Here is a 27406-nt window from a genome sequence, read left to right as displayed (position 1 = left end):
ATTGCCCAGAGATCTAAGACATGTTATTTGGACCCACCTAGGTTACAATCATAGGCATGGTTTTCATCTCCAAATATTTACATACAAAAGATAAACTAACGTGCTCTGGGTTATAGTCACTAACCATATGCATACAGATTCATCAGCCAAACAGCTACTCACCCAGCCCCAAATGGCAATCCGTTTCTCGTCCACAAATCCCATGTTTGTAAATTGTCTAAAATACACGGAGGAAGTCCACAAATTAGTAATGCACTGTGTGTAATAAACTAAGATGAATGCACAAATGTGAACCTGTGCTATTTGTTCTCTTTTTCATTCTGTTAGAGACTAAGATTAATTACTACCGGCAGTCACATAAATACCTCTGATTGATGTCTGTCATTTTTAACCTAAGAACCAGATTAATAAAATATACTTTTGTTGGAGTCCATAAAATTGGTGTGTGTGTTGCTGTGTGTGTGTGTGTGTGTGTGTGTGTGTGTGTGTGTGTGTGTGTGTGTTGTGTGTCTGATTCACAGAAAACAAATCCTGGCAGTTTTTTTCACAGCTTTATGTAAAAATTTGCAGCCCAGATGCACTTTTCTTTACATAATTGAATTTAAATCTCTCCAGATGTTTTTCTGTTTGTGAGAGGAGGCCCCTGCAATGGAGAAATAGAGGGGCTTGGAGAACATCTGGGTAGGGCTTAGAAATGTCTCTGGGCTCCCTACCTGACAACTTAAACACCACTCTCTAAATAAATCCTTTCTTATGCCGGGTGTTGATTAGTTAGCTCAGCACCATTAAATAGGATACAATTTTTCCTTGATGGATTAAAAAGTCATTTTGCCATTAAATTGTGTTCAGGATTGGAATCCAAGAAATAAGAAAACTCTTTTATGTGCTTATTTCTTAATCTTAGCCTTGCATCTAAAGGCAGTTAGTTTACTTAAAAAGAAAATTCAAGCAAATGGAGATCTTAACTTTGTGGTATTCAAGGGGGTAGGGGACCCTTACATTGATCTATAATGACTTTAAGAATCTTTGTGTTCTCAATTGATTGTATATGTCTTAGGCTGCTCTGACTTATGAATATTAGAAAAAATTAAAAGTCCTTAAGTAGTTTTCAACTCATTATCTATGTAAACTTTTAAAACTTAGAATATATACAGAAATGTGTACCAAATCCTAAATGTGCAAGTTGATAAGCTTTTACAAAATCCTCTAAGATACAGTGCTTGTTTCATCCAGAAGCCCCTGGGACATCTCTCCCTTCACAAAAGGAAACAATGAAATGTTTCCCTTTTATTGGATTCCACAGAAATTTCACCTAATTTCTGCCTGGTTTTGAACTTTATATAAATGGAGTCATGCAGGATATACACTTTTGTGCCTGCCTTCTTTCATTCAACAGCCTGTGAGATTCCTCCAGGCTGTTTATGTAGTTCTTTATAGTTGCTGAAATAGTATTTGATTGTATAAAATGCTACACCTCATACTTTTTTCACTGGAGCTGTATTTGTGCATACCCAATTCTGTAATTTTAGATTTGAGATGCTCTGAAAACTAAGCCCTCTCTCACAGACCACAAATTGGGATAAATACAAATTTAGTTTTAAAATGTCACTCTTACTCCTGAACCAGTAAGTTCTCTCCAATCTAAACCTCTCTTTTCTATGTTTAAGGAAAATAGCTAATCATTAACTTTGGTTTAAGAAACTTAAGGAAACTTAATCAATTACCTGTCCTCTTCTCTTCTCTTTGTTCTTTTTTTTTTTTAAAGGCATTTTCTTCCGCTTAGTCATTCACAATTTTTCTGTACCTCCTACTTTATGGTTTCACATTATTTTAAACCCTCCACTTATTTATGCTTCCCCAGACATGCATGTGGTTGGTTATAGAAACTCAAAGACTGCATTTCCCATTTACCAGTTGAATGCAATTGAACACAAATTGGAGTGAGACCTGCATTCAGATTCTGCTTTACCTTGGCAAATTACTAACCTAAGAGCCTCTGTTCCTTCACCTGGGGTATGGATACCCACCTCCCAGGACTGCTGTGCTTCTTCAATGACAGTGCAGGTAAAGCACTGTCCATGTTGCACATGCACTATGGGGGTAACCATCATTCGTGGTAGCAATCTCTTTTTAGCCAGATCACATCTATCTACAGTCCTGCCACTGGCTAGCACAAGAACGAGATGTGATTCATACTTAGCAAAACCCTTATAGTGGTGAGCAAAGATAATGTTTCAACCATTTTCCCCAAATGAAGGAATAATGCACATCCAGACAGTAGGCTAGGATTTCACAGCCAGCACCGTTCTACAGTGTAAATGAACTGCACCCCTTACTTATCCTTGACTATAGCTTTGGTCTGCTTGTGTAGCTAGTTGTTTACTCAGGGGTACATTTATCCCTCAGTTTGTCCACATGGTTTGATGAATTTCAAGTCTCCATTTCTAAAGGCGATAGTACATATGCCAACTCCCTTTCTGGAGTCACACAGAGAGAAGAATTTAAGAAATACTTCCTAATAATTGTTTTAGTTTTATATACATCTATAATGACATCCATTTTTATATAAACATGACATCTTCCCTAAAAATCCACCCCAAAGATGAAAGATTACAAATTCATTCCAGGACATCTTAAATTCTCTACACTTTACAGCTATAAAATATCAATTGAGGTGGGGAGAAATAATCAGCTGACCTTTGAATTCATCTCCTAGTCACTCACCTGGCTGCTTCAATTTGATCTTCAACTTCAAGTGTTCCCAGTCTTCTGTTGATTGCATGCAAGATCTTATCTCCTTGGTAACCACTTCCTCTGCCATCGAAGCTAGCTACTATAATTTTTTCTGTGCTTGCAAGGTAAGTAGCCCAGTTGAGTCTGAAGACAGCGTCTGCTTTTTGACTACAGGGGCCTGCATATCTGTGAAGAATCCCGAACTGTTAGCCTTTGTGGGTTTCCTGACTCAAAGGAGGAGTGCTTGCGTTTCTATCCCGGTGGACAGGAAATGTGCGCTTTCCAAATCGTGGACCTGCAATGGTGTCAGCCCCCAGGGATGCGTACAATGGGTCCTTTAAAACTTGTTAATGGGACTGTAAGGGTTGCGTGTGGTCTTCAAAGCTGTCCATCAGTTTTGTCTCTGAAGATTGTGTTATCAAACACAGATGTCATAGGCCCACGTTTTCTAAATCATATCCATATCTTGGAAGTCAAAGAAATAAATACTCTGATAGTTGGGATAGGGGAGTTGTGAAAAAAAATGAGGATGCACATAAATGAAGCTTTGATTGTACCTTTCATCTCGGCTTACAAACACATCTAGACTACAAGTGCATTTCCTATGCTGGGACTTCCTTAGGGCCTTGACTGCTGTGTGTAACACACATTGTGTTTCCCCTAGTGCCCAGCACAGTGTTGCTCACTAAAGCTCCACTGGGTGGAATGGGCCAAAGTATGAATGAGCACTTTTCCTTAAAACTTCAAAGGAGAAAGAAATAGACTGTCTTGGGAAATGGGCATGTTGTTTGGCATTCTATTTATTACCTTCCTTACATCAGCAGTCTTCACAGGCTGTACCTTATCCCCCTCCACACACACAGCTGTATGCACCATCTGCACCAAGCCCTCTCATCTCCTTTGTTCACCAAGAGAAGCTCCCTATAGCTTGTTGCATCTCATTTAAATATGTCATCTGTGCAGCATCCACAGGACTTGTGGACCCAAAGCTTCCCCAGTGCCTCCCAGTGCCTCTCTCCTCTCTGTCTGCTCACCGTCGCCTCCACAGGGTTGGACAAGTCCTGCTTGCATGACTTTGCTAACATTTTCCACCCTCTCCTTAGGGACAGCCGTCAAAAGAAATTCAGTTATAAACAAAATATTGTATTGCTTTAATTTTAAAGTAAGTATTGTAACATTCTAACTTTAAAAAGAAGAATGCATTCATGCATATTTTGGGTTAGTCAACATTTTTTTACCTACACATGAAATACCCTGGTCCTTTCAATGGCATTCAGTTTGGTAGAGTAATAGCTTCCTTTAGTATTAGTTATATCTTAAGTCACTTAACCTCTTAAGATTAAACGACAATATTTTTAAAAATAGAAAATAATGAGTTAGGCATTTAAGAATGGGAAGAGGAAAATAACTGAAAAGAAATGGGCTCTACATTTACCATGTTTCTTTAGGTTTCCTAATGAAGGGAGGTCTAACCATTACTTACTGGGGAATCAAAGAAGATTCTTTGTTTAAAGGATCCTTTTTCAGTGTTGGGGCTAAAGCCTAAAGCAACTTAATGTCACTATAGTCAAAGTTAGGCTCAATGAGAATCAAATAGTACATCTGCAAATTTAAATAGTCGTCTCTGTTCTTGAGCTTTTGTTTATATGAAACTGTTCATATTTCTGATATGTATCTGATGCTAATATCTGTACCCCTCCTTTTATTTCTTTGTGCTAGTTACAACAGAAAACTGATGTCTCTGAGTTTCAGTTTTCTTTTCTCTATATAAAGGGCCCAACAGAACTCTCCACTGCAGTTTCCGTGTGAATGAAATAAGGCAAATTACCTGGCGTGCAGCAGGCACCTAGCACACTGGTTTGTTTTGCTTTTAGTAAAGGAAATGGGGCAAGCTAGGACAGGATGAGTGACATTGTGGCACTATGTGTGAGGTGAGGGCAATTTTAGAAGGATTAAAGTAAAAATATATTTCTAATAGTTATCAAAAATATTTTACAAAGATGCCATCTTCAGAATTTGCACTAGTTCACATTTACTGTTCAAAGAGCTGTGATTTCAGAACTTTCTCTAAGACTTGAATAAGCTTGGATTATAATGAATAATTTCCTATCACATCTTCTCTTGACCAAAAAGGGGAATGGAAAATACCAGGCAGTGATATTTCAGGAACTAAAGGAAGAGACACCAGATGTCCTAATGAATCAGAGGCCACCAAGGGGAGATATCTGCGCAAGTTGGGGGGTAAGGAAATTGTGAGAACTCTTCATGTCCATCTCTTGGTTCTTAAAATGTCCATGAAATGGGGACTTGAGAACTCCTTGGGAACTTTCTTGTAGTTCAGGGAAACAACTAAAAACAAAATCCATATGCCATGACCCAGGAGGAGTGCCTGCCTATCTTAGAAAGATGGCTAAAAACACAGATTTGGGTTTGTGACTCTAAGTGGAAGTGGAAGATGGATAAGTTAAAACTGCTTCCCAGCGATTCAGGAAGAGAGAAAGGATGCATTCAGTTTGATTTTTCAGTAAGCTGCGATGGGCAAAAAAATGTACGATGATACATGAGATTTGATAAATTGTTCCCTTCTCTTGAATACTTACACATCTATTAGTAGAGGATATTTCTTGAGTTTATCAAAATGGGGAGGCAAGATCATCTGATACCAAAGTTCTAAACAAACAGAAAGATCAATTAGTGATTAAGAACAATTCTTACTGCCTGATTGTGGTTTCTTATCTGTGTCAGTGAGAAGTCATATCTAGCGCTTACAATTTGTTAAATTAGAATAGAACAAGAAAATGAACTGCTTGGTTTCAGCACGTTTTTAAGATATAAATACATTCTCTTTCAGGTTAAAATACTAGTTAGAGCAATAAAGTTGTTTTTACTGTATCTATTAAATACACTGGTGCCTTGAAAAATAAAAGGACATCTTAGAATTGCTAATGTTTTGTTTTTATGATTCGTTCTTTGGCTCCTGATCTATATCTAGTTTGTTTATGGCTTATGTTCTAAGTTTTTCTCCAAAATGTTTTCCTCTTCTTGAATTTCCTTGAAGATGTTTAGGATTTTTAGTTGGCCCCAACTCTATTTTAAAATTCTGATTTAATAACATTTTTGTAATTCTTATTGCCATCCCAGACCGCAAAGCCGAGTTCCCATTTTCAGCTCTGCATTTCACAGAAGGAAATCAGGTTTACATGGAGCAAACTGTTGTGTACATTCTGTCTGATCTTCCAAGATCTGTTTAATTCTCTGTGCTTGATTTAACATCACTTTAATAGAATTTGTCCCTAAATAATGAATTGGTTTCCTTTGCCCCCAAATTCAGGATCAGTTAGACTAATAAATTAAAAAAAAAAAAAAAAGGGCAGGGGGCGGTTGTTCCATATTTTAATAACATTATATCCAGTTTCAGTAAATTTAACCTGTAGAGAAAAAAATCCTTATCTCTAGTGCTGTTTCTTCTTTATATTAATCTTTCTTTTTGTCACAATTATTTTGAAGAAAATGGTTTAGCAGTAAAATCTTTATATAGGTAGATTTCTTTTCAACTTGTAAATTGCCAATTATTTTATGCTTTCTGATTACTTATATTTTATAAGAACAAAAATTGTAAGTCTCTGTTTTAATTTCAATAGAATGTCAAACTGATATTGATCATGTTTTTAGTAAATAGGCCAAACCCACCATTTGATCCTTTGATCTGTCCTTTGTTCGAATAAGCACTAGTTGTTTAAAAGTGTTTCAGTTTCACCTTTTTGAAGGTGCACCGTCTTTTCTATGGGGGGTGGGGAGTGTCTTTCTAATTACCAGGCCCATTCCCTCTGCTCCCACAAGCCCTCCGTTCCTGGAGTTTGAAGGGTATATAATAAAATTCTGTTATTAAATCAGAATTTTAAAATAGAGTTGGGGCCAACTAAAAATCCTAAACATCTTCAAGGAAATTCAAAAATATAAAAATACTTATATTTTTATTGGTGTTTTTTTATGCAAAGTCCTGTTCCCAGAGAAACTTAACTTACTTATGCCATTCCAAATAATGAAGTCCAGTTTTTTTGAGGGCATCTGGACATCCTGCAGCATTTTATCCAAAGCTGAATTGTCTTCCTGGACTCTGAGTTCCCAACCGGACCCTCCATCTTTCACTCCAGATCAGGATATCCATCCAATCATGTAGCTTCCCTGACCCCAAAACTTTCAGGGGCTTCTCACTGCTCACTGACTGAACTAGAATGTCACATGCCAGTACTCAATGCCTTTTGTAAGAGGCGGGCCAGTCAGCTCTCCAGAACCCTAAGCCCTTGCCGGTCACTCCTGATGCAAAGGCCAGCAGCACTGACAACACAAAGGAGCAGATTCCTGGCCCACCCGGGCTCTCTGGGTCAGAACATGCACATGAGCAAGGTCCCCGGTGACTGCTGCGCACACTCAGTTTGAGCAGAGCTGCTCTAAGCTGTTCTGAAGTACCCCACGCTTCCCAGTGCTTTTCCTGCCATTAAATTAGATGAGTTGAATCTTCTCTATCATTATCCTATGTTAATCAATCAATCAATCAATCAATCAATCAATCAATCATGATGGAGTTCCCCTTCCCCTATGAGTTGTTAGCCCTTTGGAAAAAGCAAGCAAACAAATAAAAATGAACAAACACATTACAAGATTTCCTACTCAAAGAAACCCCTTGTTCTTAGCGCTCCCTGAGCACAGTCCATGATCAGGCCAGGACTAGAATAAACACAGTGGGGTGTGGGGGGGGGGGACTAGGTTAGGAAAACGTCAAGATTTCTCTCTGGAGACTTAAGTTTCAACATTTTATAGCCAACTTAATTTTCTTAATATAACCATCTCAGGTATTTTTTTTTATCTCTTTGGGTTAAATGTTAAATGTATTAAAATACCATTAAGTTTTACACACAATTAATACTTGACAGTAGAATGGAATAACTAATGGGATGAAACTGATTTTGCAATAGTTCTCTTTAACCAAATGCTTTTCCCTTAACAGAGTAATTTTACATAGAATGGTACTGTATTTTCTAAAGAAAAGTATGTAAAACCAGCAGTTCTGTGACAGGGTACATCATCTAAAAATAACCTTAAATGAGATTTAATATATAATAGAAAATGCATATTTTTAGACCAAGTTATCATATTTATATTTTTATTGGTGTTTTTATGCAAAGTCCTGTTCCCAGAGAAACTTAACTTACTTATGCCATTCCAAATAATGAAGTCCAGTTTTTTTGAGGGCATCTGGACATCCTGCAGCATTTTATCCAAAGCTGAATTGTCTTCCAGGACTCTGAGTTCTAAACAAATACGTGGGACAGCAGTAATTCGTTACAATGTGAGGAATTTGGATTGTGCAAAACAACGAGGTACAAACGAGCAATTCACTGGGCACTATATGTCCTTCAGGTTATAAGCTTTGTGTCCCAGCTCATTGTTAAGGCAGGCGCTCCAAAGCCAGAGAAAATGCTACAGCGCTAGGTACGTATTGGTCCTATTCACACACACTTTCCTAAGAAGCAAATGAAGGGTGAAATCGAGAAAATACCTTTATCATTGCTGCTGCTATGCAGAGTGTAGAGGGGCAGACCAGGGCCTGTTAACACAATCAGGGAAAAACATGTTTTAGATGAGGAAAAAAAAAAGAAGCCTATTTTTCAAAATCGCGTGTTACCATTTAACTTTGACATAATTTTGATACCATTTAGCTTCGATATAATAAATATCATAGTGGATAAGGGGCTTAATAAGTGTTAGCTGTTTCTCATTTTCCTTAAAAGGGCGGGCAATCTGGCTGTAAGAAGTATTACTAGAAAGTCACAGGGTGCGGCAGAATGAAACAGAAAATGAACCTCTGGGCCTGCTGGGTGCGTTGGCACATTATCACCCCTGGCCCGTTTCCTCATCTGCTAACTAAGCTGTGGGGACCCCAGGGGAGCTGCTAGGCTTCGCTGCCGCTAGTCCGCGAAGGCGGCTCCCGCGCTCAGGCCCCGCCTCCCGGGGCGGAGCTCGCAGCCGCGGCGGGGCGGTCACCCTCCGGGGCCGCCCCCCACCTCGCCGCGGAGTCCCGGAGTCGGGGCACGTTTGCACAGAGCCTGACTTGGATAAGCGATTCCTTCCTGGCAAGCAAAAGTGTTTTTTTCACACGCACATATCCTCACTATTTATCCCAACTGTGGTCGTTGCAGAGAGGAAGGTAATGCACCGAAAAGCTTTTCGTGAGCTATTTAATTTTGATAAATTTGGATAATATTAATGTTCACACTTGATCAGAACCACAGTGAAGGCATTATCCAGCCCTGGAGTTGAACCCTGGCTTACCTGCTGTGTGATTTACAACATATCTATGCTTCAGTCACTTCACATATATAATAAGGATCATACGTGGTTTTCTTAAGGATCAAACAAGATCACGGATAGAAACATTTAGCCCAGCGCCTCGTATAAAACACATGACCAAGAAATGGTGACTAAAAACAGTCGCAGTAAAAAGCCATGAAGAAAAAATTAATAATAGTTAAGAAAGTATGCTAGGAAAGATTCAGACAACTGGGTTATTTGGCAATGAACAGTTCTTTCCAGAATATTCAGAATCTTTTTCTCATTTTGAGAAGTAATCTAGCATAGTGATTAGTGGAGGGCTTGGGAGGCAGAGGTCTGGATTTGAATTCTGTTGTGCCTCTTATTAGCTGTGTGACCTGTGGAAATCATGGCACCACTCCTTGCCCAGGTTTCCTCATTTACAATGAAGATCACAGTAATAACAATAGCCACAGAAGATGGGGCAGTGAGCAGTTTGAGTGGCAGGTGCCACCAAGACATCTTCTCAGTTAAAGTAGCAAGTGCATAAAATAATGATTAAAAAATCCATAATACATGTGTATATGGGGATGATGTGCCTGTTATACATACGCTCTGTGTGTGTGTGCATTTGTGTGTGTTTTCAGTCTAAAGCAAGCCATGCAAGTGTGTTGATTAGAAAGGGGGGGAAAGGAGGTTAACTCACCACTTACATGTGAGTGAAAGGGTCTTATTTGATTTCAAGAACTCTGCAGATTCAAAAGGTGTGCACTGCGCAGGGCAGAAAAGAATGTTTCCCAAACTGGATGCAGAGAGGGATGGGAAGAGAGAGCCAGAAAATGGAAAGAAGGTGGTTCAGAGAGAGCAGGGCACATCAGCTGGTGAAAGAGATGGGAGGGAGGGCACGCAGGCTGCAGAGACAGAGGGAGCTACCTCAGAGAGCCGGTGTGAGTAGCTGCCTCTGCTCTCCCTTCGCAGGCAGTTCACACTTACCTGAACATCTCAGCTGATAGTACTTCGCCTCTTTACTAAATGATACAGAATAGTACTGACACCTTTCTGTATTCAGCTCACAACTAAGGCACGTCACTTTTGTGTGGTCATTAAGTTGGATTCTGTAAAATCAATGGTGGAAATTAAGTGCTTGATGAGAGAGTAAATGAAAGAAAGGAATTGAATAATGCCGTATTCTGGTTTAAAAAATATCAGATTGCCAAAACAATGCTCAAAAACTTTTTTAAGTGTGAAAAATTATATGAATTAATTCATTATAGCCTCAAATGTCCCATTGTTTGGAAAAAACATCTAATAAAGTCATTCTCTTTTCCTGACATATGGAGGATTGATTTATAAAGGAATAAAAGCACTCATAGCCATTCCAGTTAGGACAAGGCAAGAAAAAACCCCACAACCCAGAAATAATTCATCACTAAAAAACTCAAGTCAACAACTTGAGAGAGCTCTTACTTATAAAGATTTCTTCCTCCTGGCATTCCTTTATATTCATTACTAATGTAGTATCTGGGAAGAAAGCAAATGAAATATATATTAGTCACATTTTTCAGTAAGTCAAATACACTCCATTTAACTCAGCAACAACCATTAGTGCATGCCCTTCCTTTATCTTAATCTCCTGTACCCTCTTCCCTAAGAAGGCATTTCCCCCAACATCTCTAAATAGAAGAGTCTTTTTTTTTTAATAGACTGAACTATCTAAATGCAGGGATTGCTCCCTTAATTAAAGTTACAAGTAAAATCTCAGAAGAAGTCTTTTGGAAGAATATGGCTGGACAAGTAGCCTGAAGTTGAGACCTTGTTTATCTATGCTGTTTTCCATATTTTCTGTTATCATAACACAAACTACTAAGTGTCAGGAGTAGTCCCATCTTCCGAAGAGGAGCAGAACCACTTCTAAAGAGGACCCCTCAAACTGCTCTGGGCAGTGGCAAAATTCCTCCCGTGTGACACCAACAAACATTAAAAACTAAGATTCTAATGAAAAATAACCCTCCCTTTCCCAAGTCAGGTGTGGAGGTTGACAGCCTCCGCAAAGCCTTCCATTTTCCAAAGAGTGAGGCCAAGACGTGGATGGATGAAATAGCCTCTCCAAGCCTTCCAAAAATTCACTGCCAGCTGAAATTTAACCAAATGCCCCTGAACATCAGTTCAGTGTTCCAAGATGTTAAAGAAAAAGAGGCTTCAGCTCTTCTAATGCAAAGCAGGTAAGAGCAAGAGGTAGAGCTGCTTGGTGGCATGGAATCAAATCTGCGAAGCATATGTGAAAATCATTAAGGCTTCCGTATGTTAAAAAGCAAAAAGTACTGAACGCACTCCAAATAGACTGTTTTTTATTTGTAGGAGATTTTTTCCCTATTTCTGGCCAAAGAGGGCATGATTATGACGAGTGTGTTCACATCTTATCGATTCGCAGAATACTCACAGGTAATCACTGGTAAGAGCTTCTATCCCGATGACTTCCCAGACTCCTTTTGTAATAAATGTGCAATTCTGATAAGATTTTTTACAAAGAGGCTTATTAGACTCTGATCAAAGTTAAGCAGAGGATTCAGTCATTTGTATCAAGAATTCAGATAATCTCTGGTCTTCTTCTTGGGTCTCTCCACCCCACCCACCTTACTCCAGACACCACCAGGAAATTTCAATTAGTCTGATTATTTGTATACATTGATCAACCTTGTCAAATGATTTCCATTCCAAGTTATTTTCATAAAAAGGAAATTAACCTGAAATAAATTATGTAAGAGTACTCACTTCCCTGTCTACTTGGAAATGGCAAATGTGTTTGTAGCCCTCTTTATCGCTGATGATCTTGTAGAAGCTATTGCCATCAGAAGTAAAATGAGGTTCCGAAGGCTTAAACTTGAGAATAATAGAAAACAGAAAGATCACATTAGAGCACGTGAGTCTCATCTCAGTACCAACTTTAGTTTTAAAAAAGTCCTACTAACACCTATGTTCAAAACCCATGCTTCATTTACTTGCCAAAGGAAACCAGAGTGTCTCAAAAGAAAATTCCCCTTCTGGAGAACGCAGACAAAAAGATCTAAGTCCTAGGGAATTTTGTGTGCCGAGTAAATGATAGAACAAATGTAAAGAGGACACACAACACATAGTGATGGTTATTGTTATTGGGCGTCTTCTCTCTGTGGAGGATAAAGCTATGACTTCTGGCTGAAAATGTGCAAAAATTAACACGAGCCTTCAGTTTCCGGAAGTAAGTTTCCTCAATGTCACAAAAGTGCTTTCTTGAAACACAGTATTACTTTTGACTGTTTCAGGCTGGAGATGGTCTGCAATTTGAAGGATTTTTTTTTCCCACTTGTTTTTTACACATACTTCTTTTCAAAGTCAGACTTAGAAAGTCTTTAACCATTTCTGGACTAGTTATTATAAGGACTGTCTGTTTTATATTTCATATGGGGACATTCATATATCATTTTTATTATAAGCCTCTTCATTTTGCTAAATAGGATCAACAATTTTAAAAAAAGTTGTATGGAAATATAGAACAAAATTTCCATTTTTTACTGTTTGATAAAAGATCATTCTCAGAACATAATTAGTTTAAGCAGAAGAGTAGCTATCCCAGCCTGAAAGGAATATGTTGCTTTACAACTTCAATTTCCTTACTGCATTTGAGAGCAGGTAGGAGATGGTCTTTTAAAATTGTTGGTTCACTTCACCCTCGATGTTTCCTCTCTCATCAGCTCCCATTTTGGGAAGGAAGAAAAATACTTCCTTCTATTTAGTGATTCAAAGCGAATTCATTTATGGAGCAAGCTGAGGCGTGCAGTACACTTGGTGTTCTCATTACAGAGCTCTGAAACACATTCCCCTCTCTAGACCTGTGTTCACAGCCTTATCTTTTTAATACATTTCCCTGTTTCCCCTGGATGGAGTTGTGCCTAGTAGAAATGTGTGAAAAGTGGCATCTGTCTGGTTAAATACAGAGAGGAAAAAACATATTTTTTTTCAAAGAGTCGTGAGGAAGTGTAGCGTGTCTCTTGCCATGGAGGAAACCACTTATCATGTTGGCAAACCTCTTCCCTCTGCCCAATGAATGCCTGAAGGAAAAGGACGTGTGAGTGCGATCCGAGCTCCGAGTCCAGCTGGAAGGGTGCTGTTTCTGGACCAAGGGGCCTCACCTCTAGGCCCCAAGAGATGTGAAATCTTTACATTTCTCTGTGTCACTTTGTTTTTCTCTTAAAGAGGGCTTAATAGAAATGATCATAAGAATTAGGTGAGATTCATTCCTCATCTTTCCCATGAGATGCCATGATGGCTGGAGTTCGTTCATCGACTTGCTTCATTCCACCGTCTTGCAGCCACGTGTATGGTGGTGATTCTGCCCAAGGTACAGAGCAGTGGGAGTGCAAGCTTAAGAAGTCCCTGAGGGTCACTGTGCTTTTTTGGATGAAGCTCTGCATCTGGGGTCTAGTAAAGTGCAAACCCACATGAGTGTGTTTTCCTCCAAAGAGAGGTGCATAGCGGTGTGGTGTGTGTGCCACTGAGTTTCTGCTGAATATCATCATATTTCCTTATGCATTAGTGCAGGCTTTGGCTAGAAACCGTTTTTTGCCTCTGAAGCACAGAACTTCAAATATAGGGTCAAGGAGCACACCGGGCATCTTGGCTGCCTTACAGCAACCATGGCTTTATAACTTTCCAGGAGTTACAGTTGGCCTAGAGTGTGTCTTTGGTTTTGTTTGACCGTCTGATTTTTCACTTTCCTTTTATTCTTTCCAAATGAGCATGTCATATATTCTCTACAAAAAGATAGCTCTACAGGAAGCATTTAAATATTTTGAGTAAAAAGTCAACTAATATTTCTATTAATAATAAATAATATGGGGATATATCTGTATATTAAATAGCTCTGAGTATCTGATCCATATTATAAGAAATCCCATAGCTCTTAAACACTTACTCTTCCAACCCAGCCGGTGGTACTGCTTTCGATGTGTTGCTGTCTCTGGGGGTGGAAAAATACAAAGGTGGTGTTTCAAAGAGAAGTGAGGCATGAATTGCATTCTTTAGCTGCAATTTGTGGTAAGATAAACAAAATTATACTTGAAACAATGAAAACCTATCTCCATTCATACATTTATATTTATGTTACTAATTTGTATAGAATTACATTATAATGATCAAGTACCTCTTTTGCCAGAGCCCTGTCCTGGGCTCTGGAAGCTCTGCAAGCATGTTTAATTCAACACGTACAGAACTGAACATGATGTTCTTATCTTTCCTCCATCTCCCCCAGCTTGTTTGTACTCCTTCATTCTCCTCCAGGCCAGTGGCGCCATTCACCCAAGCCAGAGACCTCAGGACCGTTCTAGACGCCTGCTCTTCCCGCAGCAGCGCTGATCCCATCAGCCGGGTCTCTGACTCCTGCTGCCCTTCGCCACCACACTGCCTACATTCACATCCTCCGCATGTTTCACTTGGTCCACTGTCCTGATCACCTGATTGGAGCCCCTGCTGCTCTTCTCTCCTTCCATTCTGCTCTCCACCCTGCTCACACCCCAGCTGACCTCATCTGACAACACACAGTTCTATTTCATTACGAGCCTCTCTGATTCAAAACCTTGAAATAGCTCCCCATTCTTCCAATATGAATCCCAACACCTCACTCACAATGGCACCCGAGCCTTAGCCTATCTCTAACCCCGGTTCTTATCACAGGGCCTCTGCCCAGCCCCAGTCCTCTGTGCCCCGAGACCCTGCATGCTGCAAGTGTTCACCCTGGATGCCTCTGCACAGCCTCTGCTCCTGGGGTCCTTGTGCCTTATCTGCCTGGCATCTAGCACCTTCTCCCAGACTGCTACAGGCCTCTCTCATCCCACTGTGCCCACCCCCACTCAAATTCACCTTCTTACACCTTGAGTTCCCTCTTACCTTGCTTATATCTTTCTAGGGCACAATATCCTGATATTAGGAGGGTTTATTAGGCAGGAAGTAAAGAGCTTGGGTTTTTTTATTTGGATTCTTGCTCTCATGTGACCTAAACAAGCTCCTTTACCTGACTGAGCCTCAGTCTCTATAATATCTGGCTACTGTGAGCTTTAAAGAAATGGTAACTACTTCTATTGATTTCATTTTGGGGACAAGCATGCTAATTCATTTTTTTTTTTTTAAATATCCAGAGCTATGCGCAAAGCTTGCAACATAACAGGTATTAAATGTTTGCTGCATAAATAAATGAGTGAGGGAATCAAGGTAGGGGTGTTCAGGCTTTCTGATATGAGAATCTGCCCTGTAGCCAACCAGGATGGGAGCAGGGAGGGGAGGTGTGTAGACACAGAGCCTATTACCAGGAAAGGGCTTGTGCAGGTATCCTTGACATGTACTAGTAAACCTTCCCCAGGCTCTACCCTTCCTGGGGCTGCTGGCTCCCACCGGGGCTTTAATTCGGACCCACCAGCTTGGCTGGATCTTGTGGTCTCTTGGCTGGAACCCCTCCAGCACCTCAAGGATGGAATAGCACCTGTCTTTACCTTCATGTGGCCGCCCTCTCCGCTGGGTAGCTATCTCCTTACATTCTGAAGTTTACTGCTTAAAGAGAGTTCCTCTGGTATGGTAATAGTTTGTGGCTGCTTGATATTTGTTTTGTTTCCTATACACTCAGCCAGTTGTTCCTCACACACTGTGTTTTCTCTGTTGAAACACACTGCATTGGCCTCGTGGTCCCTGGCCCTCTTAGACTTCTTGAAGTTTGCCATCAAATTCTATCTTCTGGGTTTCCCATCACTACCACCGCCCCACCCTTCCCACCCCCAATCCCAGGTGATAGTATCCACAACCAGACAGGGTCCCTGACCAGTGAGCGAAGGCAAAATAAAATACCACCAGATGGCCGATGATCTACAAGCCAGTCAAGACGTACCCACTGCTGCAGGGTCAGGCATAGAGTCAGAAAGAACAGAAGCTCAAACTTCATTTTCTGATTCCCAGTTAGTTGTGTCCCTATTTTCACCCAGCCCTCGGATCACACGCAGCGTTAGAAGCAGCACATGCCCATGCGACCTTACCACGTGGGAAGCCCATCTGCCAGTGGGCTTATCGTAGTCACAGATCGCCAGGACTGAGTAGTTCTGAATCCTCCGGAGCCACTGCAAAGAAATCCTTTCTTCGTTTACCCACGTCACATCACACAAGTAGTGATCCCTGGAAGGAAGGAAGGAAGGAAGGGAGGAAGGGAAGCAGGGGACAGATGGAGGATGGGAGAAGGAAGGAAGAAAAGAGAATAATTATGTCCAGAACTTGGCCCAAATAGACATTTCACTCAATGAAATCAATCTTAATGGCAATATAATTCCAAATGTTGCGGAAACCATTTAATGCTATAATATTTATCCTTTTCTTAAAACTTAAAGTGTAATTTAATTTTGAATGGAAAATTAAAATATATCTAACAGGAAAAGCAGCAGCTAACATACAGTGGTGAGCATACATGAGGCACACCGCGCGGCTCAGGATTTTTTAAGTCCTTAACTTCGCCGCCTTTGGCGGGTGCCAGGGAGTCAGGGGTGACATTTTCCCATCTCTTTTCTGCTGTCTTTAAGGAGCATTACAGTGAGGCCAGGGACACTGGCTGAGATTCGAGTATTTTCTGGTAATTTGAAATGCTTCTCACAAAAACTCTTCCTTTTGGGGTGAAACTACAGCTGATCCTTTTCTCAACTTCATTTTGAAATGGGAAAAAAATTGACTCACATCTTTACCAACTTTGCATATCAAGCAGTTACATTATAAAAAACTTTTCTCAAGAGTCAAAACATGAGCCATGCAAAGAAATTAGGGGGCCTTTTGGTGTTTCTTTTTTAACATAAATTTATGCAAAAAGATTATCCCTACAGTGCGTCCTTCTCCAACACGTATCTTTACAAATTTTTGGAACTCCATTTTGATTGACAGCAAAACGCATGGAATTGATAATTTACTTTTCTGCTAGTCTCCCCTAAATATTAGCTCTGGATAGTTTAATTTATTTTATTTGCTCCCCCAACCCCCCAGGGTGATTTTGTCTCCAGGGTCTGATCAAAGCCTTGCTCCCTTTTTTCAAGATTCCAGTGGAATTGTTGTTTGATCAAAGCCTTGCTCCCTGTTGTCAGGATTACAAAGGCATCATCGTTTCTTCCCCCTCCTTCCTGTTTGGCCCTATGGCCATTTCCCTCTTGTCATGCCAAATGCCCCCAGACGCAACCTTGCCATTTCCTGCTCAGGCTGTGCCACCAGCTCCTCCGGTCCCTTTGCTCTCCTGGCTTGACTGCCAGCTCTCCCTGGCAGGGCTGCGGCTATCTTACTCACTGGTTATCCCCCAGGGCCTCTCAGAATACCTGGCACAAAACAAACTCTCACTAAAATTCTCTGGAATGCTGCACACAGGCACAAACCCCGGCCTGTCCTTTTTGTCCTCAATAGCTGTGTCCTGCCTCAGAAATCACAGACCACTCCTTTCACAGACGCTAAATCAAATGACAAATATTTGATGGATCCAGTGCAGGGTAAAGCATTTCAAACCCTTCAAAACTTCACTACCCGCCTTTTGTCACTGCTTTAAGGCCCCCAGGGTACCTGAGCCTGCGGGTTGTCCCCACCACAGGTGGCAGGTCCTAAGAGAAGACCAAGCCCCTTCACCCGCAGCAAAGCCTTACATTCCCGTAATCGGGGACTCCGCTCTGTTTCGGTCCTTCCTCTTGCTGTCCACCGTTGAGTCTGCACGGCTGGTGCTCCACGAACACGCGTGAGGCTTCCCAGCTGCCCACCTTTGTTCAGCCTGGCCTGCAGTCTGAAACGACTGCCATGCTCTCACTTCAAGTCCTACTCAAATATCCCCTGTCCATGATGCTTTCCTGGAAAGCCCCTCCTCCTTCACTGCGCTCACCAGACGTAAAGCATGTATGTCAGACTGTCAGGCTGCGGGGTTGAGGGTGTGAATGCTTCTCTGCACGTACAGGAGCAAGGGCGCCTCATCTAGCCTTACTTACTCTTCTGCATTGTACACAGGGCAGAGGCGTTAACTGAGAAAATGGGAAGGCAAGTTAATCTAACCGGGGGTAGGGAAGAAAGACAAAGGGAATGAAGAATGACACGCAAGATAGAAAATGAAACTTCTGAAGTGAATTTTCTAGACCAGGGGTCAGAAAACTTGCTCTCTAAAGGGCCAGAGAGTAAATATTTTAAGCTTTTGGGGCCACATGTTTTCTGTCACAACAACTCAACTCTCCGTTTGCAGCACAAAAACCTCATGTAACCAAGTGAGTGCGGCTGCCTGCCGATGAAACACTCAGATTTGAAGTTCATGTAATTTTCACATGTCATGAAATAATATTCTTTTGATTTTTCTTCCCAACCATTCAAACATGTAAAAACCATTCTTACTTGCAAACCAGGCACAAAAGCAGGGGGTGGGTCTGGATTTGCCTGGTGGGCCCTGGTGTGCTAACCTCTGCTCTACATCAGTAGTTCTTACTATTTTAGGTCAAAAGCCTTTTGTAAATCTGATAAAAATCATGTGCCTCTCTTTGCAGGGAAAGAAAAAAAAGAAAAGCCTCTCCACATACATGCACACATTTTCCAAAGATTCCATGGGCATCAACTAGGAACAGGGGGTGTAGAAACAGCCTTCCCCTTTTCTAAGGTGGCCTTGTTAGGGGAAGGGCTGGTAAGGGGGGGGGAAGAAGATACTTTAATAGGATTACTGGGTCACCTGGCACTAACTGCTTTATCTACTAAAAGCCATAAATTATACTCCGGGTTCAGAAATCAGCAGTAGAAAACATTGCCTAATGGAATTTGGGAAGTCTGCCAGGAAACTCACGTGCATCTGGTGTCTTCCCTGTGCATTTCTAGATCGAAGGTCAGAAACCTGTGTCCACTACGTTTGTCACTCTCTGCAGCCCAAGGTGTCCTCTGTGCCCTGGAAGCGCTCAATACAGGTGGTTCACCAGCAAAGTGGAAAGGAAGTTTTTAATTTCTATATAAACATATTTCCCTTACAAATATAATTTCTCTTTAGAACTTGAAATTAGGGGAGACAGAATGTGGGTGTATAACCCAGCTGTGAACTGAGATCATGCCGAGATGTCAGTGAGTCATGAAAAACTTATAGATAAGAGAACCAACAGCTCAATCCTATTTTTTTACCTGAAGGTTTAAATCTCCACTGAAGAATGCAGGAGCCCAGTTTGAAAAAGACATAAGCACCCCTATGTTTATCACAGCACTGTTTACAATAGCCAAGAAATGGAAGCAACCTAAGTGTCCATCAGTAGATGAATGGATAAAGAAGCTGTCGTACATATACACAATGGAATACTATTCAGCCATAAGAAGAAAACAAATCCTACCATTTGCAACAACATGGATGGAGCTAGAGGGTATTATGCTCAGTGAAATAAGCCAGGTGGAGAAAGATAAGTATCAAATGATTTCACTCATATGTGGAGTATAAGAACAAAGGAAAAACTGAAGGAGCAAAACAGCAGTAGATTCACAGAACCCAAGAATGGACTAACAGTTACCAAAGGGAAAGGGACTGGGGAGGATGGGTGGGAAGGGAGGGATAAGATGGGAAAAGGGGCCTTACGATCAGCACACATAATGTAGGGGGGGGCATGGGGAAGGCAGTATAGCACAGAGAAGACAAGTAGTGATTCTATAGCATCTTACTACGCTGATGGACAGTGACTGTAGTGGGGTATGTGGTGGGGACTTGATATTGGGGGGAATCTAGTAACCATGATGCTGCTCATGTAATTGTACATTAATGATACCAAAATAAAAAAAAATCTCCACTGAAGACTGGAAAAGCCCAACAAACAGCATTATTAACTATCCTTTGTACTACATGCTTATTTTATTCTGTACTGACGGAGAGGCAAATACTGAGTAGACTTTGGTCAGGTAATGGTTGGGGGAGGGGTGGGAGGGCATCGGAACAGGCAGCCTGGCACGGACTATGTTAGACATAGCCATTCAACAAGCTCTGCTAGCTTCTGGGATGGGATTAGAATATTAAAGCAATGAGTAATTCTTGGACGTAATAAATATCCACACCCATGTGGAATCTACTATGTGCCAGGAACTGTGCAAAGTGCTTGACATAAAGTTTATGACCACTCTATTAGGTAGGAACCTACCTTAGAATTCATATTTTGCAGACAAAGAAAGGGAAGATTAGAGAGGTTAAGTAACTTGTCCAATGTCACACCCTGGAAAGTGGAGCTAAGATTCAAACCAGGTGGTTGGCATCAGATTTTCTGAAGTTGCTTCCTTGGTTGGGTCTCCACCCACCTGTCCAGTAAACCCTGCTAGCTAGCCTCATCCTCTTTGCTTCTTTTCAGGGATAAAATTCTTCACTCCATGAAATATAGTTATTCCTAGAGTGTGTGTAAATGAAATAACTGAATTTTATGAGGCAAATCATATTTGAATGCACTGGGAGACATGTGCTCGGAGAGTCGTACTACAGGGAATCCCTTTGTAAAGTGACTGTGAACTTGTGAAGAATAGGCATTTAATAAATGTCTGTTGAGTGACATTAATTCCCCTAATTTGAGTAAATTTTTTTTTTTGTTATTAAGGCACTAAATTATGCATTCCTAACTAGGAAGAATATTGGAGAGAAAACAGCTACTAAGAGTGATTGCAGACGGTGGAGTGATTAATTTAGTGAATCACCCAAGGAAGCGGGCGTTCCTCCAGTGGTAGCCATGGGTTCCACGCCACCCGCCACTCTGATAGGGATGCCAACCATCCTGGGTGGTGAGGGACCACTGCGGAGTGGAATGGCAGGCTGAGATGGAGCAGGTCTGAGGCATCGGGCGCCACAGCATGTGCACTCTCACTCTGCCTTATTTCTCGCAGGTGTCCCTAGCTTCCAGGGTATGTCAGTCTAGTTCCTCTATCTCCTGGGCCATGATCACAGTCCTTGATGTCCCAACCTAAAGACAAGGGTCATCAACTGCTCAGAAGAGATATTTATTGCATCCCTTAGGAGCAAAAAGAATGGAGTGGATCGGGTAGTGAGTGTGCTGGGCCCCCCAGCCATGCAGCAGATGTCGGGTGTGGTCACCTCAGCAGACCACACCCTCCCCAGTCCCCTAACTTCAGACCACAGATCTTGCAGATGGCTGGGAGGAGGCAGAAAAGAGAGATTACTATGCAGAGTCATGTTGAAGGCCACCTTTGGTGCTGGCTATATAAACTCCTATTCCACACACACAAGTCACATGTAAAATGCACTTCATCCATCTATGCATCAGTTTACCCATTCATTCTACAAATACTGACTGGGCACTTGCTAGGTCCCGGGCACCCTGCTAGGCACTGGAGATATCATAAGATTGGCCCTGACCTGTGAAGCATGGCTCTAAATCAAGCAGTTAGCAGATTAATGCTTTTACATTATATTGTTTTCTCTCAAAGTTTTGAGCTCTCAAATTCCCATTATGAATAGTTAATACAAGGAAACAGCCTAACGAATCTAATCAAGATGAGCTCTAAATCCATGAGGGTGGTGGGGAAGCTCTCGAGTCAAGTTCAGGCTCGGGTTGCTGGATTTGCAATTCCCTGTACGACACATTGTGGTGGGATTTCCAAAAACAATTCTTCGGTAAAATGCATTCAGTACACAATTCCCCAGTGAGTGAGGCAGACCTCACTGTCAGTGTGGTGTAAAGAATTACAAAGAACAAAGATGTACTGATTCATTCTGGGCAAAAATAAATCCTTAGAACTGCTGAAGTTTTCTGAGCTCAGCAATTCAAACTGTGCTTGCAGAGTGATTTTGATGTGGAGAAGATTCTCTCTCTTCATCTGTGAGATGGCCATATAAATGGTACATAGAGGGTGTGGGGGGAGTAAACGAGATCTGAGCAGGGCACTAAGCACAGGAAACACACAGTACATTTTAACTCGATTATTCAAGTACCCTAGCCTGGCAGATGCTGGCCTCTCTCCTATCCCCAGCTCCCATGCGGACTTGCTGTGTGACCTTGAGCAAATGGGTTTACCTCTCTGAGCCTCAGTTTTCCCATAGGTGTCTCACAGGGGTGTTCTGAGTGTTTCCTGGAACCCCTGCAGGTTCTAACCTCTTGAGACTCCTGAGAGAGGGGAGGGGACCAGGACTGGGCCGCAGCCTATGTGCACTCCTGCGTTTGTTACCTGCCACTTCCCTTCTATTACACTTCAGTTGAACAAAGGTTTCTGGGTCTTTAAAAGTCTGTAAACCACTGGTGAAGTCTAAAGCCCCTTCCAGGCCAAATATTTCTCAGAGCAGGAGCTCATGGCTCACCCTGCCTATAGACGCACATGGGTAGACCAAGAGGTCACACCAGGCCCTGCTGCTCTGCGCCTGGCCAGCCCTGGGCCTTCACTCGCTCTGTGTTCCTTCCACAGCAGCGCTCTGCCGGAAGCCCCCTGTTGCACCCGCACCCCCGCCAGGATGCTTTCTTTGATCCCCAGGGTCATGGAAATCCCGTCTCCCTCTCCTCAGAATGCCTGCAGCCTTTGGCTTATATCTCTGTCATATTTGCTTTTGGAGTCACTTACCACAATGTGGTAGATCCTCTACCTGATCATAGCTGCTCACTGCAGAGCACTCAGCTCCACAGACATTTTAGTACAGTGGGCGTTCAGTCAATGCTGATCGAAGACATGGCCGGATGGGACCTAACAGCAGACTTGAGAGCCTCTGGGCAAATTTCTGTATCCTTGCACAAACTCAGCAAAATAAGTATTTTTAAATTTACTGATAACTGATTTTCCTCCAGAATGACTATGTTAATATAGATATTTCTAACCAAGTTTGGTGCAAATAACCACAGAGCCTAGCCTACGGCATGCAAACTGTAGTAAATGCAACCCTGCGGAGGAAGATGCCTCCGTACTGCTCTGATGACAACTTAAGGGACCTGAGCGCACCAGCTGCATTCACAGAGCGGGGCGCCCCTGGGAGAGGGTTTCGGAGCTTTGCCTTTTAAGTCAGAGAGATAAGTTTGAATACAGATGCTACTCAGTCATTGTCTTAAGCTCTAGACCTAATTTTCTAATCTCCAAACAGGCATGTAATAATAATTTTAGAAAGAGAGAGTGACTTCAAAGATTAATAAGATAAAGCATGTAATAATGCCCTGTGTCTGGTACATAGTGAATGCTCAAAATACTAGTTATTATTTAAAAGCAACAACAAAACCAACATAAGTAACAGAAATGAGCAGACAGCAACTTGGTAGCCATAAATTTCATGCAATACTACAGTTAATCTTTACTGGAAAATAAGAGGAGCCTGAGGGTACTCAATGGCAGCATTTCAAATCACCAAGGATTATTTAAATAGTGACATCCTAAAGCACATCGGTGTCACAGAGCTCCTTAAATCTGATCCATAGTATCTCTGAATTTCTGTGGTTCTCACAAAGACCTGCAAAGCCCTGTGCGATCTGAACCTGCTCCTATCCCTCCCCTCTCCACACAGATGGCTCCAGTCACCGTGGCCTCCTCCACGCCCTCTAAGGCACCAAGCATGTTCCCTCTGCTCGGTCTTTGCATTCGCTCTTCGTCTGCCCAGATATTGTGCCCCCAGCTATGCGTGTGACTAGAGGCCCTTATTTTTTCATGTCGCTGCTCACAGGTCATCTCATCAGGGAGTGTTTCCCTGAACTCCGCCACCATCACCATCACCATTGCCTTGCTTTGGTTGTCTTCACAACCGCTGGCACCACCTGCAATTATGTATCTTTGTTTACCTGGATGTTTTTGGCCTCCTCAACTTTGAGTGTAGGCTCCATGACACCAGGGACTCTGGGTGGGCTCTGCATTCACCATGCAGCCCCATCACTGGCTGCTCAGCATGAAGACATGACATGGGTGCTCAACCAACTGGTTGAATGAAGGAATGAATGGCTTCCTGCCCAGGTGGCACAATGGAATGCTACCACTGATGCTGCCATTCACTTTTAAAATGTCCTTTGTGGTAGCTGGCAGCTGTGACACTTCACAACCCAAGCATTTAGGTCAAGAGTCTTACCCTATTAACACAGAAGCTGGAGGGACGACTTGTACAGAAGTTGCATTGGCCGTTGAGTTGAGAGTGTCAGTATTGACAACAAAGAACTTTACAGTTGGATTCGCAGCGCCTGCCTATGAAAAAACAATCATGGAATTGGTATTGGCAAAAAATATAACATCATTGCACAACTTTGAAACTACAAAAATGTCTACATTGCAGCCATAAGATTATAATAATCAGGCACAAACAATTTAATAGAGATAAAATGAACATAAGGGAAAATCATGAAAAGCCACATTTTGGTGTTCAGGTAGAAACTTACATGTGTGTATATATGTGTGTGTGTACATATATATATATATATACATGTTATAAACACATATATGTGTGTGTATACATATATATATGTGATGTGAAGGCCACAGCATTCCTTTTAAATAATAAATATTGGTAATTTGCATACTTGAGCAAACAAAGATAAGCTTCTTAAAATCAGTTCTATTATTTTTCAAATACACCCTGACTCCAGAAGATAAAATGTGTGATGATTGACAGCTAGAGAGAATACCTTGGGTTCATTCAGCAAACACACAATCCACAAGAAAACTAGTTTACCTCAGCCAAGAGCCAGTAATGCTAATTAGGGAGCTATTATTTCCACTCCAAATTCAGATTCACCATGTTGGATCTTTACAATCAATATTAGAACAGAAATCTATAAAACCTGTTTATATATACACATTGATCTTCGATCGACAAATTAGTTAGAAATAATATAAAATTTAAATGCGGATATTTAAGGTTTGTGGAGTTTTTGCCAGTTTCACTCATCAAAAAAAAATGTTCCATCTCCATTTTCAGTCTCTCATCTTTTTTTTTTTCCTTAACTTCCTCTGTCTTCCTAAAATGGCAGCTCTTCATAAAGCAAATTGAGTGAGTTGGTAAAAATTAAAATTCCTTTTCTTAAACTGCTTACAGCAAAAACACTTTGCTGTTAGGTTTTCCTACAGATGATACTGCAGCCATTGTTATTATACTAGGTGAGGAAACCTGGTCCCCTTCCGGAGCCTCCTCTTCCCCAGCTTATGCTGCTTGATAAAGCTCTTCAGTTTTTATAGACTTGCACCTTGGAGGGAAGAACAGCCTTGAAAACCAAAACGTGACACTATTATTCCAAATGTAGGGTGGGTGACATTTACATTAGCGCCAAATCTATAATAGAACCACTAAAACTAGTCATGTATCCATTAATTACAGATCTGTCATTAATGCACCTATAATCATGCATCCACAATACACCCTGATATATAACCAAGCTTTTCAACTTCATCTAGGGCACATTCCACCTTTTACAAATGAGATGGGTTGTGATTCAGTTACAGCCTCTCTTTTCCTCCATTCAAACATTTTCATCCCCCCTACCTCTTTCAAAAGCATTTTCCCCATCTTTTTCAGCTTGTCATTCCTCAAAGTTTTTGGAGAAATTACAAAACCTTAAATCACACTCTTTCCTGGGATAATAAAAATACTTTAAAATTGCCAGATGCTGTTGACTTCAGCAAGAGTAATCACAGCAAGCTGTTGAAGAGAGACTGACAATATTTTCATTAGCAGGAAAGGATTAAATGAAACCATTCTTTTCCCATCAAATCACAGAACTACTACATGGGTAAGAGCGCAGACCTTTGGGTATGGAACTTGCATGGTCTTTGGGTACTGCAGTGACTCATCAGAGTAGAAGGAGTATTCGATAAGCGGGACTTCTGTGTCGTTAAATTGGGCATATGCTAAAAAAGTGCCGTTTGGAGACCACCACAGAGCGGAGTAGGCACTGAAGACTTCCTCTGAAAAGAGACATAAATTGTTCTGTTACAAGAAGGAGCTGATAAATTGGCTTTGGCATTCAAAATATTGTTCTCATTAGCTTTAGTAATTACAGCAGAGTTCAACTAATGAACCGCTTTGCATTTGCTGGGCTTCCAAAATCAGAGTAATACAAATGACTAAAAATAAATTCTTCAAGGATAGATCTCGATTGTAAAAATAAGTAACCCGTTGGACCATTTGAGAATATTTTAGCACACAATATTTAATATATGCTCTACATTTTTTTTCTTTATCTTATAATCCTCTAAATTTATGCTGCAAAACATACTAAAAGTAAATTTCACACAGGGGCTGATTCTCCTCTCTGATTTTCAAACAGTCAGCATGCCAGTATCCTCTCCCCAACTGGGCTCAGTCTATACTGAGCCTGCAGGGTACTGGTGGGTGGCGTGTGGCTCCAGGCTATCAAACTAATATGGTGTCTGGAGTTTACTCCTCTTGGCACAAGCAGGGTGTGGGAAGGGTGGATTTAGAATAGCAAGGAGCTCTGTGAGACCCCTAATGAGAAACACCTCCTCAGCCTAGCCTAGGAACCAGAGACTCCCCTGGATTAGCGTCTCCTCTGGTTAATCCTCACCGGTGGGTGTGGGGAGAGGGTCAAGGAGGAGGCAGATGAAAGGGAAGCCACTGGACTCCTCCTCAGTCTCTGGCAATTGGAGCTCCTTCCCGTGTTTATTACGGAGTCTGTTTGTAGGGCTCCCCATCTCCGGCTCTTAAAATGCCAAAACCTCTTTTGCCAACTGGAAAGGAGGTTTCCAGAAGTCGTAGAAGGAGACTCCTGGTCCTTTCTGCAGATATAATCCACAAATCTCATCTTCTGTTGCAAATGTAAATGTAAAAGCAGAAGCATAGACACTTGAATCTTAGAGTTAGGAAATCATCTATCTTTATCACTTTTCTGATTCTCAAGGAATCTGTACAAATTTCTTCCAAATGCTTGTTTTTAATAATAATGATAATAGTAATAGTAGTTCCAGTAACAATAGTAATATAATATAATAGTAATTATCTTGATGAGCAGCTGACATTTAGTGAGTGCAAACCATGCACCAGACATTGAAAAGCACCTGGCATCTATTATCTCAGTTAATCCTCAAAATAACTCATTGTGCCAATGATCAAGAGAGGCAGGCAGGATTAAAGAAAATAATTAATTTGCCCAGGGGTCATATGGGCAATAATTGATAGAATCATGAGTGAATCCAGGCCTCCTTGGCATGAGGCCATGCTTTTCATCTCCATGCTCCGCTGTCTCTGCTTATTTCAGCACTTCTTGTAACAAAGAACCCTTCTGCTGGGTAAGGCAGCCTGCTCCCCCTTTGCCTGCTTTATACCTGTATCGTTGAATAACATTACATAGCAATTTAGATAAAAGCCTTATCTAATTTAGTTTACATAAAGATCCCTTGGTGGGTCTATTTATAGCCCATTTTACAG

General features: G+C 41.4%; 1 protein-coding gene across 1 annotated transcript in view; it reads right to left on the bottom strand.

The window, feature by feature from the left end:
* DPP4 (dipeptidyl peptidase 4) overlaps positions 1 to 27406 on the bottom strand; it is a 71399-nt gene that overhangs the window by 16265 nt on the left and 27728 nt on the right. Inside the window, exons 9-21 of the mRNA XM_036883979.2 lie at positions 25766 to 25926; positions 24101 to 24213; positions 16098 to 16233; positions 13994 to 14038; positions 11818 to 11925; positions 11486 to 11553; positions 10513 to 10566; positions 10039 to 10160; positions 8294 to 8341; positions 7947 to 8045; positions 5334 to 5403; positions 2725 to 2919; positions 163 to 217 (exon numbers count right to left, since the gene is read on the bottom strand). Coding sequence (XP_036739874.1) covers positions 163 to 217; positions 2725 to 2919; positions 5334 to 5403; positions 7947 to 8045; positions 8294 to 8341; positions 10039 to 10160; positions 10513 to 10566; positions 11486 to 11553; positions 11818 to 11925; positions 13994 to 14038; positions 16098 to 16233; positions 24101 to 24213; positions 25766 to 25926 — 1274 coding nt within the window. The remainder of the gene's footprint in view (positions 1 to 162; positions 218 to 2724; positions 2920 to 5333; positions 5404 to 7946; positions 8046 to 8293; positions 8342 to 10038; positions 10161 to 10512; positions 10567 to 11485; positions 11554 to 11817; positions 11926 to 13993; positions 14039 to 16097; positions 16234 to 24100; positions 24214 to 25765; positions 25927 to 27406) is intronic.

The sequence above is a fragment of the Manis pentadactyla genome, chromosome 8 (genome assembly GCF_030020395.1).
Source record: "Manis pentadactyla isolate mManPen7 chromosome 8, mManPen7.hap1, whole genome shotgun sequence".
In the NCBI taxonomy this organism is placed as follows: Eukaryota; Metazoa; Chordata; class Mammalia; order Pholidota; family Manidae; genus Manis; species Manis pentadactyla.
The sequence above is the reverse complement of the archived record's forward strand: the minus strand, read 5'-3'. Positions and strand labels throughout refer to the sequence as shown.